The sequence below is a fragment of the Verticillium dahliae genome, genomic scaffold (genome assembly GCF_000150675.1).
Source record: "Verticillium dahliae VdLs.17 supercont1.17 genomic scaffold, whole genome shotgun sequence".
NCBI lineage: Eukaryota > Fungi > Ascomycota > Sordariomycetes > Glomerellales > Plectosphaerellaceae > Verticillium > Verticillium dahliae.
The window spans coordinates 645,411-664,760 of NW_009276936.1; the positions used below are offsets into that span (position 1 = coordinate 645,411).

The 19,350-nt window shown below is 57.8% G+C and overlaps 4 protein-coding genes across 4 annotated transcripts; 3 read left to right on the forward strand and 1 right to left on the reverse strand.

Moving 5' to 3' along the window:
* Positions 1–6,083: 6,083 nt before the first annotated feature.
* On the reverse strand, positions 6,084–7,355 carry VDAG_07702 (uncharacterized protein; the record flags this gene model as incomplete). Its single annotated transcript, XM_009656607.1, has 1 exon — positions 6,084–7,355. The coding sequence occupies one exon, from the start codon at positions 7,353–7,355 to the stop codon at positions 6,084–6,086; it is 1,272 nt and encodes a 423-aa protein (XP_009654902.1).
* A 3,474-nt stretch (positions 7,356–10,829) lies between these two features.
* VDAG_07703 (uncharacterized protein) lies at positions 10,830–13,063 on the forward strand (the record flags this gene model as incomplete). Its single annotated transcript, XM_009656608.1, has 6 exons — positions 10,830–10,887; positions 10,997–11,009; positions 11,066–11,075; positions 11,144–11,977; positions 12,028–12,138; positions 12,188–13,063. The coding sequence occupies 6 exons, from the start codon at positions 10,830–10,832 to the stop codon at positions 13,061–13,063; spliced, it is 1,902 nt and encodes a 633-aa protein (XP_009654903.1).
* Positions 13,064–13,820: 757 nt separating this feature from the next.
* On the forward strand, positions 13,821–16,813 carry VDAG_07704 (pathway-specific nitrogen regulator; the record flags this gene model as incomplete). Its single annotated transcript, XM_009656609.1, has 2 exons — positions 13,821–13,906; positions 14,017–16,813. 2 exons carry the CDS (start codon positions 13,821–13,823, stop codon positions 16,811–16,813), a joined length of 2,883 nt encoding a protein of 960 aa, XP_009654904.1.
* Positions 16,814–17,658: 845 nt separating this feature from the next.
* VDAG_07705 (mitochondrial phosphate carrier protein) lies at positions 17,659–18,852 on the forward strand (the record flags this gene model as incomplete). The annotated part of the gene is made up of 3 exons (XM_009656610.1): positions 17,659–17,828; positions 17,981–18,400; positions 18,468–18,852. 3 exons carry the CDS (start codon positions 17,659–17,661, stop codon positions 18,850–18,852), a joined length of 975 nt encoding a protein of 324 aa, XP_009654905.1.
* Between the last annotated feature and the right edge of the window lie 498 nt (positions 18,853–19,350).

Genomic DNA, 19,350 nt, shown 5'->3' on the forward strand with positions numbered 1-19,350 from the left:
TTCCCACATGAAGGGAAGAAGAGGAAAACCGGACAGCTGCTTAGAATCCTCCACTCCTCCCGGCACCGGCTGTGCCTGGATGGCGTGCGAAAATAGTGGCAAGCCGGACCAGTTCTTTGGAGGCTGGCCTCGGGTTTGGCTGTCTCCCGACCTCGGTGATACAAGCACTGACAGCTTCTTCAGCGAAAATCTGTGCCAGTCGCGCGCTATCGATTCCTCGTCGGCAACGTGCCGCTTGGCATGCGCTGCGTGGGTCAAGGTTCCTCTTTGGTCCACCGTTTTTGCAACCCCCCGTTTGCCAAGGGGGGTGGAGGTCCATTGAGGTGTGCGGCGGGCGGCCCGTTTGTTCTGCCTATTCGGACCTGGCTTCGGTCGATAGCGTGAAGGTTGGCAAGGTTGGGTATGGGTGTCGAACAAAAAATCCCATTGTTATCTGGGCCGCGTCCCCTGGATCGGCGGTGGCCGACACGGACGATAAACTTGCTTGCTTGGCTTTGTGAAGTGCAATTGCTACCCCAGGTCAATAATAAGAGTCGGAGAAACGAGTACATGTAGAGAGGTTGAAAGGCAACATGACGGGGCTGCCACGAGGCATAAAAGACACCGTGGGCCCAAAAGCTGACTCGACAAGAGCATGCATAGCGTGTGCGTGTCTGCCACAAGCGCAATTGATGCTCCCCTTATTGCGATGATGGTGCTGGAAAGCCTCTACACGTGCCTTGAATTCAACCTGGGACGGTAAAAACAGCGCACCAGCCTGGGCAACCAAGACAACCCAACCCAGTCCTCGTGCCTGCAAGCTGCGGCGCCAGTGGCTAAAATCATCGTCACCGTTTTCTCGTTTCCCGCAATGTCTGCCCTTCTCCGTTGCTCTTCATCCGCCGCGCGTGTCTAGCGTTGTGTTGTGCAGGGTCAAGGAGATTCTCTTGCCTCGCGGCATTTTCCCCGAAGCCACCACGCAGACCGCGCAACGTCACAGTCTGCTCTTCATTCGGATAGGAAGCTGGGGAAAGCAGGCCGCGCAGGTGAGGAGAAGGCGTCGCGCAGGTCTTGGCCCTGGGGGTGGTTAAAAGTAATAGGCAGAGACAGGGGGTGAAGAGGAAGGCCAAGGGGGGACCAAGGTCCAACACGGAAGGCAACAAGCAAGCAGATAGGCACGGTTCAACAGCAGCGCCAACAAGCTGTTGGCAGAGGCGACGATTCCCGGCTCCCGAGATGGCTGAAGTGCCCCCCCCCCCCCCCCCCCCTTTTCCCTTTTTTTGGGAAAATTGCGTTTTTCGGGGGGGGGGACCCAACCCATTTTGGTTTGGGTGGGGGGGGACCCGAAACTTAAGCCTTTGAAGGGGGGGGTTTCACAAGGGGGGGCCCCTTGGGGGCGTGTTGATTTTATTTCCAAAAAATAAAACGGCACCCCTCCTGGGGGACTCTGGGGTTGGAAAAAAAAAATTGATGGGGGGGCAAAGAGGGTAAAAAAACAATTTTCCCCCCCCCCCCCAAATTGCGGGGAAGTGATTATGTTATGCCCACCGAGGATCTTTCTTTCCGGCCATCCCGTCATGTAACATTCTGCTAACATTGAACTTTATCACGATGTAGCTAGCCGGTTGAATTAAACGAGAGCGGGACTTGTTTTGCCGCGACGAGTCTTTCTTCCCTGACGGGCCCTGGAGCCCCTAACGAACGCCTCATCGCGCGATTCAGTCGCTGTGCAACGGCTTTTCTCCCAGGGGGTTCAACGTCGGCTTCAGGGGATACGACCAAGCCCGAAGAGCCCGAAGCACATTCAACGGCGCCCCTGGAGGCTCTCTGACGCAGCGTCCGGTCGTCATGTACATGGTATTCGCAAGGAGAGGGGCAATAAATAAGGTCGTGATATTAACTTACACTTTCGGCACATTGCCATGCTTTATTAGTGCCATCCACCACTGTTTGACAAGCCCCTGAAGAATAGCCAAATCACCAGAACATTAGAGCGAGAACATGAGCTCACAATGAAAACGTACCATTCTATCGATCAAACCCGGTTGCCTGTCTGCCTGCCATTGGCATCGCCAATCTGTAGAGATGCTACGACCTTGTCACGTTTCTGAGGTACGCGTGTGCGACGTGCCACCAAAAACAGACGCAGGAACCATGTCCTGCAACGGGTGCACTTGTTTGCCATCATGAACCTGAACACACCATGATGTTGCCCTGTTGCTTGAGAGCCTCATCTCTTAGTCATTAAGATCGGGTTCCTCTCCTCTTCGCCTTGTTTGCCCAGAACCTATGACACCCTCGAACTTGCTCACCCACCTCGAGCTTGGGCCGCCGTTCTGGAAGGTCGACAAGCACCGTTCGACCCTGGTGATCAGTGGTACAGCCGGTAGCCGGGGGCGACGACTCACGTCCCTCGAGAGAGAACCCCCCTCCCACCGTCCAGTCGCCCAGAGGCTTAATCTGTGGATCGCCCGCCTTGTGCCCGCCCCCGTTCCCCAAGCACAGAGGTTGAGAGGGCTGGGCGAGCTTCACCGAAAGAGGCAGCTCTGACCTTCCGAAGGGCGCCTCTCTTGCTGATACGGGCGGGGGGCGTCGACCGTTTGGTCGTGGCGCCATGAAGACAGCACCATGCTGGCTGGCTTGACTTATTGATTGACTGATTGATTTGATCGAGTGTAAGGTACTGATTGAACGGATATGGCCAGCCCTCCGGTACCGTCTTATCCACGCCATCGGGTGTCGCCTGGTCTAATGTCTGTCATTTGGAGGCGCGCGCGCAATGGAGCGATGCGATCGCGGCCGTCTCGCACGTGGATAGCATCCGATGGACAACGCCCATAACGCCTCGTCGGCCTTGCGATGCTTCCATGTCAAGATGACATCGCCGCCCTCTGATATTGGCAGTTATTACGACACCAGTCGAAAGAGAAGGTCACACCACGTTGATCGCCATGTCTCCCACTATCTCTGTCGCTCAAAGTTGCCCCATGCACATGTTGGGCGATGAAAGGCTTGGTGTACTTTAATGCCTGCCGCCCAGCAATTCGAAAAAGTCCCCAGAGGCGAGGAGGGGGGTTCTCATCAATTGCGCCTCGGACAGATCTTCCTGATTCTCTTGACACCACAGCAGCTCATCTCCGAAAACCTACAGATAGTCGCCCCCTCCCCTACCGAGGCCCCAGGGCATAGGCACCGCACACAGACGATACACAGGCACTGCGCCCCCAGCCCCCGCGAGCCGCCGCTGCACGTGGGCGACGGCCCTCGCCTCTAGCCTGCCGTGGATCCTCGTCCGTCGCCCACTGCCGCTTGGCGGGCTCCAGCGGAGTGCAAACACGTGCGTGGTGCACGTCTTGCTCGAAGCTCAGCAATTCGCCAAACGAGGACAAGCGACGTCTGCGGTAGGGGAGGGAGTCAAAATGGACGGTTGAGATGCATTTCCGACATCCGACTGAGCAGCAAAAAGGGACCTGCTGCGACGGAAAGGCATCGGAAGTAACTCCATTTCACAGAGAGGCGCATGCTTGACACGGCTCGAACCTGGATCGGTCCAGTCCACTTTGCCGACCCTGGCCCCCGTCTACATGTACGCTGGGCCTTGTAACTGGCTAGCAGACGATGTGTGTACGTATACCATGTACGTCTGCTGTTTATCAAAGAGAGGGAGGGCATGCCGCGTCCCGTACCCAACCTATGCCTGCTGCGCGCCTCCAAGGCCATGGCGACGATACATATCCACTCGCTGTCTTGGGGGCGGGGCGGAGAATCTATCGTTCCTCCATTCATCGGCACCCGACATTTCGCATCTTGCTCAAGTCTCACGACCAGCGTCGTCTCCTTACCCACCCGCTCGCCCGCCCGGCTGAGGCTGACCCGACACCACGTCCGGCCTGGCCTGGCCTGGGCTGATTGATGCTGAGGTGAGGCTTGGGCTTCTATGGAGTCTCAGAGACACATGGCTGGCGGCGCTGGGCAATTCTAGGCGACCATCTGTGTGAACGGAAGATTTGTCCTCCCCCCCACCAAGGTGGACATGGCAGAGCCTCACCATCTACCGCTTGTTTGTCCGCGGCATCTCAATGCCTAGCTCCAAGCCTCTTGCGACGCCGCAGTGCGTGCGGGACCGACCCTGTGTGGTGGATGGGGTTGGTGGGCTTTCCGTGATCCCCAGATTCTCCTCTTGCCCCCGGATCTTGTGTCGACTCAAGAGCTACCCCAGACAGATTGATTCGGGATGAGGGTCCATCTTCTGGGACAGAGCTCCCCAAGGTTCAGGTAGGTAATTCTATGCAGACTGCGAGATTGGGCATGTGTTAGAAGATGAGCGACTCGTGGTTGCAGTGTCGATGTATTGGCTTGTAGTTTATTCAACCATTCAGCCCTGACCTTGACAATGGAGATGAAGAAATTGAAACATACTTGCTTCCATTCTCAATGATCTCGTCCATACATGAACACAAAACTATAATCTGGATCATCAGCACTACCACTCGTATGGAGCGGCGTATACCGTGAACTTAGTGTTGGCCCAAGAGATACACAACACACGAACGTCGAGCGTCATACTGGCACTCAACTCCCATTCTTCAGCACCAATCGACCCGATCAATCAGATTCCCAAACTCAAGACTCAAGACCGACGACTCAGGACGGCTCATCACCGCCGTTCCATCTCGCCTCCCATTTACCCCGTCTCGGCATCGATTCTCCCCCGCACTCCCAAGCCAAGCTTCCCCTTAGACTCCGCAAACAAACCGGTAGAACAGCGACAGGACTGGAGATGGACAATCTTGTCCCCTCTCCCACACCCCTGCTCACCCCAGCTCATTCTCCTCCCACCAAGCGACCCACCCTCTCAGGGGATCCCCCGTCGTGGCCACGGAGCAGTCACCACCGAAATCACCACCACTCAATGAATGCCCTCGCCGCTTCGAACTGCAGTGCCCTTCCCTCTCCCCGCCCTTTCCCCCCCCAGTCCATGCCAGGCACAAGTTCGCTCACCCCGCTCCCCGAACACCCGCTCGCCGAGCCGACGGAAAGGCATGTCGGATATCAGGGACGACAGGGACACGAGCGGACGTCAAAGACAAGAAGGAGGCGGGGGGGAGGCAAAAAGAAAAAACATCCGACTTGCTACGAATGCCAAGGACGGCACCTCTTTTCAGATCTCATACCCCTCTCCTCCCCTTCAAGTACTCGCAGGGAACTCAACAAGGTGAATAATTGAACAAAACGGTCTGGACGAACGGAAACCAGGATAGGGGAGCAGAAAAAAAGAAGGGGGGGGGGGGGAGGAGGCGGGGCCAAACTGGACAGACCGGAATGACCTCACCTTACCTTAACAGACGTCCATTCTGTCTCCCTCTCTCCGAGATGGAATACACTGCCCTCGCGATGTGCGTTCATCCATGTGTGTGTGTATCAGCTCTCGGTCCTTCGCCCTGCCGCCTCCCCTCCTTCTGCCGCAGCCAGGCACACAACTGCGCCAATAGCTCACCCGATCGGTCGAGCCCGCTCCTCTGGGCCCACGACATGAGGTAGCCCGTCTAGCCCTTCGAGTCGGTCCGGTCCGGGCAAATTCCTGCTGCTTTACCCCAGATCCCGCGACCCATGCGAGGTATTACGCCGGGGCACGAGCGAGAGCCAAGACTTGGTTATTATGTGTTGACAGGTCGGGAGCGAGGCGGCGCGCGAGTTTCGGTGGAGCAGATGATCCTCTCCTCTGACGAGGACCGCAAGGCCGGTACTTGTTGTTCCATTATGAGAGAGGCTTGAATGATGGAACATCACGCTCGGGGCAACGCCCATAACCTGCTGCGATCGCTTCCCGCCCATTTTCATGAGACAGCAAGAATACTAAATGACCCGGTCACGCGTTGAATCCCGAAATGAGGGGAACCGCTGCACGTCGCGTACGAGCGCACGATGTGTTGTGCAATTATTCCTCTCGGGCCATTGCTACAGCGAGAAAGATCGTCAACGAATGCATCCTTGCCTCATGTGTGGCGCTTGACCAATATCACCTAATAAACGCCCCAGAACTGAACCACCTCAATGTGTGTTAGTCAAAATGCCGTCATGTGCTGGCTTTGCCGGCCCTCAATCTACTTCTGTTGCTGCGGTTGATCCCAGCCCTGGGAACCCGCCATCTCTTGGACCCATTCCTCATGCCCGGCGGCCGTCTTTCCTACGACAGAGTCCGGCGGCCCGTAGTGTCCGATCAACTCCGTGTCCTCCGTGACGACACTCAATGGCGCTTGAGCGGCCGTGACGCTGTCGCTGTGTGTTCTCCCCTCACCACTCCGCCTTCGAGAATGAGGTGCTGGCTGCCGCGGCGACGCGACAGTCGAGCTCATCGCGCTGACCATGCTGCGCCGTGGGTCTACCGGTGACTCCGGGGGGTAAGTCGATGGAGCGGACTGCGCATGCAGCTCTGGCACCATGGCGTTGGCGCTATCCAGCTCTTGCACCCCGAAATGCTGATGAATGGGCGAAACCATGTCGCTGGGATTGCTCTGCTCGCTGGCGTTGCTCCACTGACGTCCATGACCCTGCGCGTACGCTTGTTGCGTGCTCTGCGAGTCGGTGCTCTGGCGTTGCGGTTGCGCGCCCGACGGCCAGGGCCAGATGCCCGACTGCTGCGATGACCGTCGACGGTCTTGCTCCGAAGGCATGTCAAAGTAGCCGACGCCACCCTGAAAGGTGGAATCGTAGCTGGCGTGACGCTCCGCGGAAGTCGTCGGCACAGCCTGGTAGCCGGCTGGCGCATTTGGCGCATTTGAGCTTGGAGTATCCAGGGGAGGTGATGCGTAGCCAGGGCTGCCGACACCGACGCCGAGTCCTATGGCGCCGCTGGAGTCTGAGTCGAGTCTGCGGGTTGAAGGTCGTCGACTTGTCATCTCGGATGACGTAGGGTTATCAGCGACCCGGTACTGAGAAACGTAAGGCTTTGGTTTGGCTGCTCTGGATCCGGTCGAGGTTCCCGGCTTGGACTCAACCACCGTCTGGACGACCTTGTTCAAATGACGCAGGATGATGAATGCTGCGGCCACCACGATTATCAGGAGGCCGACGACACCAACAACGATGCCGACGATGGCTCCTGTCGAAAGACCACTGCCGCCGTCATCATCATCCTTCGTCACCTCAGGCTCGACTTTGGGCAGGGACGTCGGGTAAAACTTGACGACAACCTGTTGGTCGCCCTGACCATTCGCGCCGGTCGGATATACTGATGGCTGTGACGGCGTTGAAACGGTTGTTGCTGTCTCCGTCACTGTGACCTCTTCATCATCCGCGTTCGTAGTCGTGACTGTCCTCGTAATCTTATACGTAGAAGGCTCGGTGGAATAACAGGCGCTTGCTGCGCAACCCATGCCGTCGCGGCAACAGCCATAATTCAACGAGGACGGGCAGAGGAAATAGTTTGTTGGACATGACTGAGAGTAGGAAACGCCATCAGGGGCCACGCACTGGGCACCTCGTTGACAGAGATAGCCTTCCGGGCAGCACCCGCCTTTTTCACAAGTTAGTTCAAGCCCGGCGCACGCATGTAGCCGCTCCAAATACCTTCAAGATCTGGCGCGCATGGATAGTAGCCAGCTCGACCCTGGCATGTTTGTGGTGCCCTTGTAGACGCGAAACATGAATCGGTGGCGCAACCGAATCCCTCTGGACAACATCCGCCGCTCGCGCTGCTCGGGCACAAACGATAGCTCGTTGGGCAGGCTGTGGTGTCTCTCCTTTGGATATTGTCGAGTATCGTCACATGTATCTTTTCCACTCGGTGAATACCGTCTCTCTTCTTCACGTCCAAGGCGCGCGAACGTCCTGCACAGAATGCGACCAGAGAGACCACGGCGCAGATGGAGCAGCGTCTCATGGTTTCCCGCAGCGGTTGGCGATCCCAATGTTCTCGAGCAATCCAGAGTGACAGCGTCCAAAGGTTGCACAAGGCTGCGGCCCAGCTGAGGTCGCACAAGCGGATGGCCTGCGGGGTAGAGGCCGAAGAGAGTGATAGCCGCTGGAACACCTGGTCCAGGCTGTCGCATACGTTATATGGTACAAGAACGCGTGATGCCGAAATGCGATCGCCAGGCTTTACTGCTGATGTGACGCTGGAGAGACTCACGGGTTGCTATGTTGGTGAAGCTGGCAAGTTGGGTCGGGCAGTGCTTGGTGGGAGGGTGTCGAAGACAGCAGCAGCCTGCATGAAGTCTGGGGCTGAGCCCAACACTGTACCACGTATGAGAGAGACTTTCAGTTGGTGGTACCATGCAAGGGAAAATACCAGGATGTTTGGGTTGGATCTGAAATCTCCTCAAGAGGACCCGAAGGTGACAAGACGCGATCATGAGCTGAAAGGGGATGCGACTCGACAGCACCAACCAACAGCAGGCTGCCAGCGTGATCGACAGTTGGGTGACACTGCGAGCACAAGATGGCACGTGAAGTCGTGTCTCGATAGCCGTATCGAGGGAGCCATATTCGAGGTGGCATTCACACTTTGCTCATGGTCCCACAACATGCTGATTCGGGCTCCTTCGGGGGAATTGCGACATTTCTTGGAGGGCGCATGAGAACGTGGCCAATCGCAGCTGCATCAGGTGCCATTGTGCAGGAGAGCGAACATGATGAGGATGGAGAATTGGGGGCCATCCTCGCAGGTCATAAAGACATGGATCTCGTTTTTGGGGACGCCGAAGGTTCAACAATCTTTGGGGAAGAAACATCTTCGGTCGAATGCTGTGCGGCGTACGCTCGTCTGCTTGTCTACTTGGTGCTCTGGACGACGAGAGTGCCTCGCCAGGTGGTTCCAAGCTCGTGGCAACATGGTTGTGGTCTCGTCTGTCTGGGGATGTTGAGAGATGCAGCATATTCGGAAATCAAGCCGCTGTTGCAATGGGCATTGTGATGGCTATCGCTTGGACTGATCCTGTACACTCGTCAGTATGGCAGTGGAGAAGAATCGTCAGAAAGTGGCAAGAACAAACAGTGGATTGCGTTCAGCGATCCCGTAGGTGGTTCTGACAAGTAGGGATCCAAAGCGAACGACGATTTCACCCAGAGAGATGGCCAATGTTCATCGCTGGTGATGGTCGTCGTCGTCGTCGTCGTCGTCAGGTCGAGTCAGTGGAAGGGAATCAATGCGCAGCCTGAACCTGCCCTGTGTTGATCTTGATCTTGCCGGGCACGTCCTTTGGGGTGGTGCGGGGTCTGCGGGGACATGCTCCGTCCATTCTCCGCCCTCCCGTCGCTGGAGGCTCGAGGCTCCAGTCCAGAAGGCTGCACTGGCACTCGGTGAGCCTCCACTGGCACCAGCACTACTACGTGCCTCACGCTTGTCTTGCTCTAAAACCTTACTAGGCTTTACCAACCTGACCCGTGCTTCCCCTCGCCTCGGTAGGCTACCACCTGTTGCCGTTCCACTTCCACCTACCAACACCTAGGCACTTACCTGAGCAAGGCCTACCTGTTTGGGACCTTAGCACGTGGTGGGTGAGTGCGTTGTGAATCAGTCACAGGCACCTGACTTGGTCTGCGGTGCCGAGCCGGTTGTCAGAAAAACCGGGAACACAGACATCTGTTTCTTCTTGTCAATGTGCCTTTCTAGGTGGTCAGGCATCCCTAGGCGGTCACAGTTCTGAACGATGCAGCTAGGCTCGGTGGGTGACAAATCTGGCAGTCACGCCCTGGCTATTTCCTGACTGACCACTGATGAATGGCGCTGTGGGTTGTCGGTGACATGCCTTGTAGGTCGGTACGTGCCCTGCCTCGGTCGACAGATTGCGCACCGAGCCGAACGACAGACCATGTTTCGCCTCCTCGCCACTGCATATTCGCAGTGCGTATTTGGGGCTGTCTCCAGGCACTCTACAGTACAGCGCCGATCAGGGTCTGGAGAAGGGTACTCAATCCCCAATACACAATAAGGGGTCACTATGGGCGGGTTTGTACGCATCGTACATGTACATGTGTGGTCTGTGAGACATGGGACCCGTCGAAGCAGCGCTGCTGTGCCTGACTCATGGCGGGACACGCCCCCTACGAGCCAACCGCTGTGCTTCCCTGGTTCCCCACAGGTTCCGTCCCATTGCAACCCCGCAAAGCTTCTCCACCTGGCGCGCCCTCGTGCACTCGCACTCTCACTCTCACTCTCAATTCGGCATGGGCTCATGAACAAATCACGATGGTCTGTCAGTCGCCCTTGACCTGCCTTGCCTGCTAGGCCCGGGTTCATCTTGCCCTTTGCCCTCTGTTCTTTGCCCTTGGTCTACAAACGCCCCCCCCCTGCGTGGTCAGGTATGCCGACGCCCCTCCCCTCAAAGCCTGGCAGAAGCCGAGTCTTTCTCTCCTCGACATCTCCAACTACCGCCCCCCGACTCTTCGCCCTTTTCCCCGAACCACTACTTCGAACGAACCTTGAACGGGCTTTCAGCACGAAGTCTCCGGACCATCCAATACGAATCTGTCAGCCACACCCGTCACATCTCGACCATCCCCTGGCCCCCTCTCTGCTACGCCGAAAGCCAAGACCATGCACTCTCCTTAAAAAAAAAAAATCGCTCCGCACTAGCTCTACATTTAGACCGCCAGAGACCCCCTCGTTCTCGGCTTCCCCAGATTATCACCTTCTGCTCAGGAACCCTGCAGCAGCGTACCAACCACGTACGTTGTCTTGTCTTGGAGCATATCCGCCACTCCAATCCTTCGACGCCCCCCTCAGACCCCGACTTCATCAACCTCGCCCACCGACCTGAGCGAACTCTCAAGAGCTGTCCCAAAAGTTGAACGACCTTCGCAACGTCATGTCGTGACCTGCTGGCAACCGGCAGCAGTCACATCCAAACATGCTACTTTTTACAAAGGTCGCCGCCCCCAAGGCGCCGAAGAGGAGATCCCGAGCAGGTATGTCGTGCGCTGCGAGATTGGAGCAAATCATACTCGATGTCGTGAAACGACGCAATCTGGTAAAGGAGTGCATGCTGATTGAACTTTGTTTTCTTTGCGCCTTCAGGTTGCACATATTGGTAAGCTTCTACCCGTCCCCCGCCATTTGCTCCCTCGTACTGACACATGGCAAAAGCAAGGAGAAGGTACGCCACAACCGCCGAGCCGATACATTCCAATAAAGTATATTCCACGTACTGACTCTTCAATTCAGAAGAAGAAATGCGACGAAACACGTCCACAGTGCTCGCGCTGTTCGGAGCGTAGCCAGGATTGCACCTATGAAGCCGTGAAGCCGCGCCAGCGGAAGAAGCGTGACTCGACCCCAGGCGAGGGCCTCGACCTCGAATCGCGTAACCTGCGCCGTCCGTCGCTGTACGGCGACAGCCAGCACCTAGAATACCGAAAGGGAGACGACACGTCGTCCAAGGGGGATTCAGACGAAGCGGTGGCCGACGACATTGACACATTGACCGGTTCTCTCCATGTCAACTGGAGCGCCGCCTCGGATGTGCCGCTGATCTCGCCCTTGGATATGCCTTTTGACTTTCCCATCGAAGAAGAAGTGGAAGAGGATGTCGACGAAGAGATTGTGCGGATGAGCCCTGCCCCTCCGACCATGGCGGTGACCCGCGCTCAACGCTATCCCGACTTGGCCATGATTGCACCGGCACCCTTGAGCCCGCCGCATCTGGAGTTCCTGATGCCGGTTTTCAGCGAGTTCTCGGATTGCGCCAACAGGCGTGCCCTCGTTGACCACTTTGCCAACGTCTTGTCGCATCTCATCGTGTTGCGCGAGACCGAGTCTGGCAACCCGTTCCAGCAACTGGTGCTGCCTCTCTGTTACAGCAGCACGACGGTGCAAAATGCCATCTATGCTCTGTCGAGCGCTCACCTGGAGCACCGTGGAAGTGGCAAGCACGAGGAAAAGTCTCTATACTTTCACAACCAGGCCATCCAGGGCCTCGCTCGACTGATTGAGATGGGACCCAAGGCCGACCGGGAAGAGTTACTGGCCGCCATCATGCTGCTCGTTTACTTTGAAGTGGTTCGTATTCCCTGCCAGATGGCATTGCTTCAAAACTGACATGACCACAGTTGGTCCAGCGTGGGCGTTCGAATATCGTTGATGGTCATCTCAAAGGTGCCATGACCATTATGAGCCAAAATGACCAACCTCCCAGCGCGACGAGCGCGTTTCTTGAGCGAGTGCGTTGATCATGAAACATTTGCTTTGGCTGTTGCTGACTGATCTCAGGCTTTCCGTTTCTACGACGTCATTGCCGCCCTCTCCTTTGGCAAAGCTCCCATTTCCACCGCCCCAGCAGCTGCTTCCCTCAACTCGTCTTCGAACCCGGACCCTACCGACCCTTCGTCACAAAATGGCGTTGACACCCTTCTTGGGCTGTCCGCCTCGCTCTGGCCGATACTCCATCGCTTGTCAAACCTCCTGTCGCTCAAGAAGGAGCTGGAAGCCGCCCTGACCTCGCCAGAGTCGAACGGGCCCAAGCTGGCAGTGCTCCGCACTGAATTCGAAACGACTGCCGACGCCATCGAGTCGGCCCTGCAGAACTGGCAACCCACGCTGCCCGGGGGCCTCACCGTGGACGACCTGATCGCCGGCGACGCTGACGGCTTCGGAAGCACGGTGCCCGAATCACCCGATCAAGCACACCTCCAGAGCATCCTTCACAACGCGCTGGCACACCGACAGAGCGCATTCGTGCACCTCTATCGCCACATCCACGGCCACCCGCGACACCACCCGCGGGTGCAGTGCCATGCGCACGCAAGTCTGCAGCACTGCGTTGCCACCGTGTCGCACGCCGGGCCCATGGCTGCGCTGCTGTGGCCGCTGTTCGTGGCGGCGTGCGAGGCCATGACCCCTGAAGATCGCGAGATGGCGCGGCACGCGTTTGTGGCAATTGATCGCCGGCAGGGCATGACGAACATCGAGAGGGGCTGGATTATTGTTCAGGAAGTCTGGCGACGGTCCGATTTCATGGATGCCGAGGGTGATCTCGAATCCCGCCTATCACAGCATCAGACGATGCTGCCCGCCGGCATGAGCAACGGCGGGGATCTCTGGAGGCGGGTAAGCGAGGACATGGGCGTCACGATCGTCTTTGGGTAATGAGTCTTGTTGATAGCCGCAGCGGCACACGATGACTGTACATATTGGGGGGGAGGGGCATTGATCGGATCATGAATGAGGTTGCAGGGACAGCAGGATGCTTCATTGGAAAAAAGCTAGCTTGGAAGGGGGTGGGTTCAGCGGCGTAATTAAGGGGGTGAAGTGAAGTTTGGGCGCGGCATTCTGGGTAAGGCAGGACGGGCGGCGTTTGGTGGTTTGGATGTTCTGTTCACGCACAACTATGTACACTGTCATTTGCCCTCGAAAACCATTTGGGTGCATCGTGCTGCGTGTAAACTGACGATGCACTCAAGGGCGCTCTGGCTCATGCTTGCCACAGCACAAACATCTCGCAAGGCATTCATCCCCAAGTTATTCACCCCGGGTATCCATCCAAGCCATCCCCAAGCCCAGGGCCGAGGGGGGAAATCGAGCCCAGAACCGTCCGATGTATGTAGCACCCGCGACCAATTTGGTGTGTGTGGATGTGCGGGGGGGGGGGGGAAACACAGGGCGATTTCCCCTTACGGACCGAAGCGAACTCGTTATGCGTAATGTACTTCTGGGGACCGAGGCGGCGACGACCCCACCAAAGAGGCCATCCCTCTCGTCAACCAAACGATGGACGGGCTCCATGAAAGCGTGCTGGGCTGGCCCGCTACTCCTCCAACCGCGCCGATCCGACGATGAATCAACCACCCTCCCTCCCGCCACCCGACCTCTCCTCCGTCAACAACGAGACAATGAGAAAGCCGCCATGAGCGCCGCGCCGCCACCGAAGCAGATTCGCTTCGTCCACAACCAGGGACAGCCGCCGTCGAAACGGCGGCGGATCAACGCGGCGTGAGTTTGGGGTCCCACCCGCCCCGGTTCCCTCGCCTGCATGACGACATGGGGCGAAACTGAGCGATGGGAATACGTCTTTGCTGATGGGAATTCTCGGTGGTGCGTAGATGCTTGACATGTCGAAAACGAAAGACGCGATGCGCGGGCGAACGGCCTACGTGCTCGACGTGCACGAAGAACGGACACGAGTGCCTGGGCTACACCGAGCTGCCTGACAAGAAGGGGGGCAGTGCTGGGGCCGCGACGTCAGCTGTCGAAGCGCAAAACGAGGTCGAGGACGATGTACCAGAGGATGTCGACGACGACGAGGCAGACGGTGCGGAGGACGCACAGCAGGAGCGAGGCCCGAGGCGCGAGAGCCGCAACCCGCCAACGAAACCGAGCCCGAGACGAAAGCTCGCCAACATGCACCCGCCCGAGTTCATACGACTATCGTCGACGCGGAATGGGGCGAGCAACGAGAGACACGCTGGCCAGTCTGCTGGTCCTCAACCACACGCGCCATCCTCCGAAGACAATCGCAGCAACGCCAGCCGATCGCCGATATTGCACCACAAGGGGAAGCCTGCGAGTCACCGAGTGCCCTACTTTCGATACTTTGGCCCCACGGCCATCGTGCCTGGCTACAAGCAGATGGTCGTCTCGGTGCGCGAGAGGCGGCGCAGTACCGCAGGTTCTACCTCTGCCGCGTCACCTAGCTCGGCGGGTGCCGCCGCTGTCGCTGCCCAGGGAGGTCTCAGCATAGACAGCGTCGCGTTGGCCGATGCCGAGGTGGCCGTCGAGGCTCTGCCGGCCTACAACACCAACGATAACGAACCCGTGCCACCGCTCATTCTCCATCTGGTCAAGATTTTTTTCGTCCACTTGGGCTGCAACTTTCCCTTTCTGCAGGAAGAGAGGTTCACACGGATGGTGGAGGACAAGGAGGTCGAGGCGATTCTCGTTGACGCCGTGTGCGCTCTGTCGGCACGGTTCTCGGATCATCCTCAGATCGCCCGGGATGGGAAGCTGCCCAGGTCGGATTACGGCGTCCAGTATGCCCAGCGCGCCAAGGCGGCGACTGTCGACACGTTTCCGGCGCCGTCTGTGGGTGCCGTCCAGGCGCTGCTGATGATGGCCTATGAAGGCTTCGGCGCGAACCAGGACAGTGCCCTCTGGATGTATCTCGGCCTGGCCATTCGCATGGCTGTCGACTTGGGCTTGCAAAAGGTGGTGGGCGTCAAGTACCAAGGCGAGAAGGATCCATGGTACCTCCGGCATTGGAGCCGACAAAGCATCGAGTCCAGCGATGCTGCGGATGAAGAGGCCTCGGTCAGCCGTGCTCAACAACTGGAAGTGGAGCAGGAGAGGATGGACACATTCTGGGCCGTCTTTATGCTCGACCGGGAGATTTCGTCTGGCACGGGACGACCAGTGACGTTTCGCGACGATGATTTCGAGTTCGACCTGCCAGCACCAACGATACACCCTGCGTCGGGCTGGCCCGCGCCGTACCCAACACTGACACGAATCATTCATCTTTACGGCCGCGTGTCTGACGTTTTGAATAACATCCATGACGCCAAAGATCTGACGCAGGACAAATGGGCCAAGCTAGCACACATGGAGAGCGAGCTCACCAAGCTCTACCAAAACCAGGACCCGAGACTCCATTTCAACGTCAGCAATTTCAAGGCATATCTCAAAGCCAACCAGGGCACGACCTTTATCCTGGTTCATTTCTGGTTTCACGCCCTCATCATCATCCTGCATCAGCCCACATTGCTCACGCCGTTTGGGTCGCTGAACCGGTCCCACCAGCTTTTGCCCAACAGTCGCGAGCTGTCCATGTCGAGCGCCAAGACGATTGCTGACATTCTCTCCTTTGCCGAACTCATTGGGCCCACGAGCTTCATCGGCAACCCCTTTACATCGCAGCCCATGTACATTGCGGCGTGCGCCTTCCTCATGGAATCCATGGCTTACACATCCCAACCCGCGTCCAGGGCCACCTCGCCCCCTGAGGGCAACAAGCCCAAGGGCAAACCGAACGACAGCGCCAGGATATCGGCCAAGCACTCGCTGCTGGCCTCGGCAGCGAACCAGAACTACTTGCGGTGCCACAATTCGCTTCAGCAACTGTGTGCTTACTGGGGCGGTGTCAAGTACATCTTGACAGCCCTCGACCAAAAGTCCAAGGGCATCTGGGACTGCGAAACGTATACAAACGAGGAGTACGAAAGCACAAAGGGAACACGCCACGGATCACTGGACCCCTTTGCGGGCCTCGAAGGCTTGGGATCGCCGAGTGCGCCCCCCTTTGCCTGGTCCTTGACGGGGACCACCAACTCGCCCAACTCGAGCCTCACACTGATGTACCAGAACATGCAGGCGAATGCCGCCGCTCAGCCCCATGTATCGTCGGCACCGACGAGCCACCACGCCCTCGCGCAGAACAACCACACGACGTCTTCGGGCCACATGTACGACCCCATCCGTCAGAGCATGCCGGACGCGCCGTCATCACTCTACGCGCCGTCGTATCGACAGGCAGCATCGGCAGCGTCGCAACACCAGTCGCAGACTGCGCACCCTTCGTACGGAGCCTCGTCGCAACAGACGTCGGACTACGACGGGTCACTGCTCACGGGCACGACGCCGGGGTCGGGCCATCACCCATCGGCCAGTATGTATGATTCGGCCTACACGGAGAGGGACTACTCGTACTTTGGCCACGGCGTGAACCCGATCGGGGACGTGGTTACGTACGAGAATCCCGTCGACATTGGCTCGCTCGGCCTGCCGGGGGACATGATGCCGCAGTGGCTTGAGTACCTTCCTGGCGACGTCCTCGGGGGCTACTTTGACGGGGGGCATGACATGAACGGGGGTACTGACTTGGAGGGGGGCGGCCACCATGGTTAGGGTGTTTACTGTGTCTTGGTATTTCTTTTTTCCGTGTCAAAAACATTCTCCGTGTCAAAACAGGCATGGAACGTCTTTGTACATCATGGCTTGGATATACAGCCTTGTCTGGGCGCTGGTGTGGTTTTGCGCTTTGGGTACATGTGGATTGTATTACTTGATGGGTTGAGATTCCTGACAACGACTTACGTAGGAATAATGTGGTGACGATAAAATAGCCTGTCAGATGGTTGTGTAATGGACTTGAAATAGTTGTCATAACTTGAATCGGCGACAATCTGTCATCCTCACCTCTTGGCCGAGGGAGGCATGCACGAAACCTCGGTCACAGTAGGTACATCACGACATCGGTGGAAAATGACGTTGCCCGGCCAGCTTCGGATGCTGCTGCTGTGCAATGGACCAACGAAAGACGCTAAGCGGGTGCACGGGCTTGCCGGGTCATTGACAGTCCGCCGCGCGAGCTTTATCGGCGTTATCATGGATGACTAAGGGCGCAGATGGGAGGCGCTCAATGGCGGAAGGGGCGATCGGACGCGCCGGATAGCCCGAGTATTCCCGAGCCAATCTTTTCAGTGGAGCCCCTTGCAGGCTAAGTGGTCACTGCCAGGAAAAGGCCGCCCAGCCGCCGCCAATGCGCCAGCATCAGAAAAAAGGCCTCTCACATTTTTCTCCTGGCCGGGGTCACTTCCTGCTCCTTTCCACGAACATCCTTCCTCAAAGCCAATTCCATCCACCAAGTCTTCAAGGTCACGATCCCCCCTTCGTTGCGGCATTCGTGATTCCTTCCTCTCCACTCCGTCCTTCGATTCATCGTTCCGGTTCTCACGCACATCACAGCTACAATGGCTTCCGCACCAACATCCACCGGCTCGGCCAAGGTCGATGCCGTCGTCCAGAAGGCTGCCGCCGCCGTCCCTGGCACGCCCACCGGCTTTGACCTCTACGCTCGCTTTGCCCTGGCTGGTGCCATTGGCTGCTCCGTCACCCACGGTGCCCTGACGCCCGTCGATGTGTACGTTTCCCTCTGCTCCCTCGATGTTGGGCGTGTCGCGCACCAGCTGGCGTGATTGCACGCAAAAGCAAGCCATTGGCCTCGCGACGCGACGCCAGCAGCAGCATGCCTCCCTTCTCTGATCACCTCGACTGACATTTTGCCACAAACAGCGTCAAGACCCGTATCCAGCTCGACCCTGCCACCTACAACCGTGGCATGATCGGCAGCTTCAAGCAGGTCATCCAGAACGAGGGCCCCCTCGCTCTCCTCACCGGTTTCGGCCCTACCTTTGCCGGCTACTTCCTCCAGGGCTCCCTGAAGTTCGGTGGTTACGAGTTCTTCAAGCAGCAGAGCATCAACCTGCTCGGCTACGAGACCGCCTCCAACAACCGCACCGCCGTCTACCTCGCCTCCGCCGCCGCCGGCGAGTTCTTCGCTGACATCGCCCTGTGCCCCCTCGAGGCCACCCGTATCCGTCTCGTCTCTGAGCCCACCTACGCCAACGGCCTCATCGGTGGCTTCACCAAGATGGCCAAGCAGGAGGGCCTCGGCGCCTTCTACGCCGGTTTCGGTCCCATCCTGTTCAAGCAGTATGTCTTCCCCCCTCTTGCGTTCAGCATGAGCCCCGAACCCCAATCAGAAACTAATCCAACCCAGGATCCCCTACACCATGGCCAAGTTCGTTGTCTACGAGAAGGTCGCCGAGGCCATCTTCCGCGCCTACCCCAAGGAGACCCTCTCCTCCGGCCAGCAGACCCAGGTCAACCTCGCCTCCGGTCTCATTGCCGGTCTCGCCGCCGCCGTTGTCTCCCAGCCCGCCGACACCATGCTGTCCAAGATCAACAAGACCAAGGGCGCCCCCGGCCAGGGCACCGTCTCCCGCCTCATCCAGATTGCCGGCGAGCTCGGCGTCCGCGGCTCCTTCGCCGGTCTCCCCACCCGTCTCTTCATGGTCGGCACTCTCACTGCTGGTCAGTTCGCCCTGTACGGCGATATCAAGGCCGCACTAGGCGCGACGGGAGCTGTGGAAATTGCCAAATAAACGGGTATTGGCAGCGTCGGTGGTTGCGTGTAATAGATGTATCAATTTAATGATAGACCAAGTTTTTCTGTTGCAACCAAGCATGACACGTGAGCCCTGTGTAGTCCCCACAGAGCAAATATGATGCAGAGGTTGTAACTGTGATTTGATATAAATGTACAGGCATTCTGGACTAATTTCGGCGTAGCATACAAACGCCATCAGGGAGAGTCCGTTGGTTGGCAGGCTGGCGAGATGCCCGTGGTAAGAAGACATCATGGTCTTTACTGTCTCAGCCTCGGCAGCGGACACTTGGGATCGGCACTACAAGGCCCAAGTGATTGCCCAGGCTCGATACTTCAAGCTGACGGGCAAGCACCTGTACCATCATGCTGAGAAGAGACTGTGGCCAAAAAAGCCATGTTGTGTGGGAAGTGGCTGATGCTCTCTACCAGGCACATGATGAGGCTGGTCACTGGGGGCCGAACGCGACGAGAAGGCGCTTGGCAACTTCTGTAC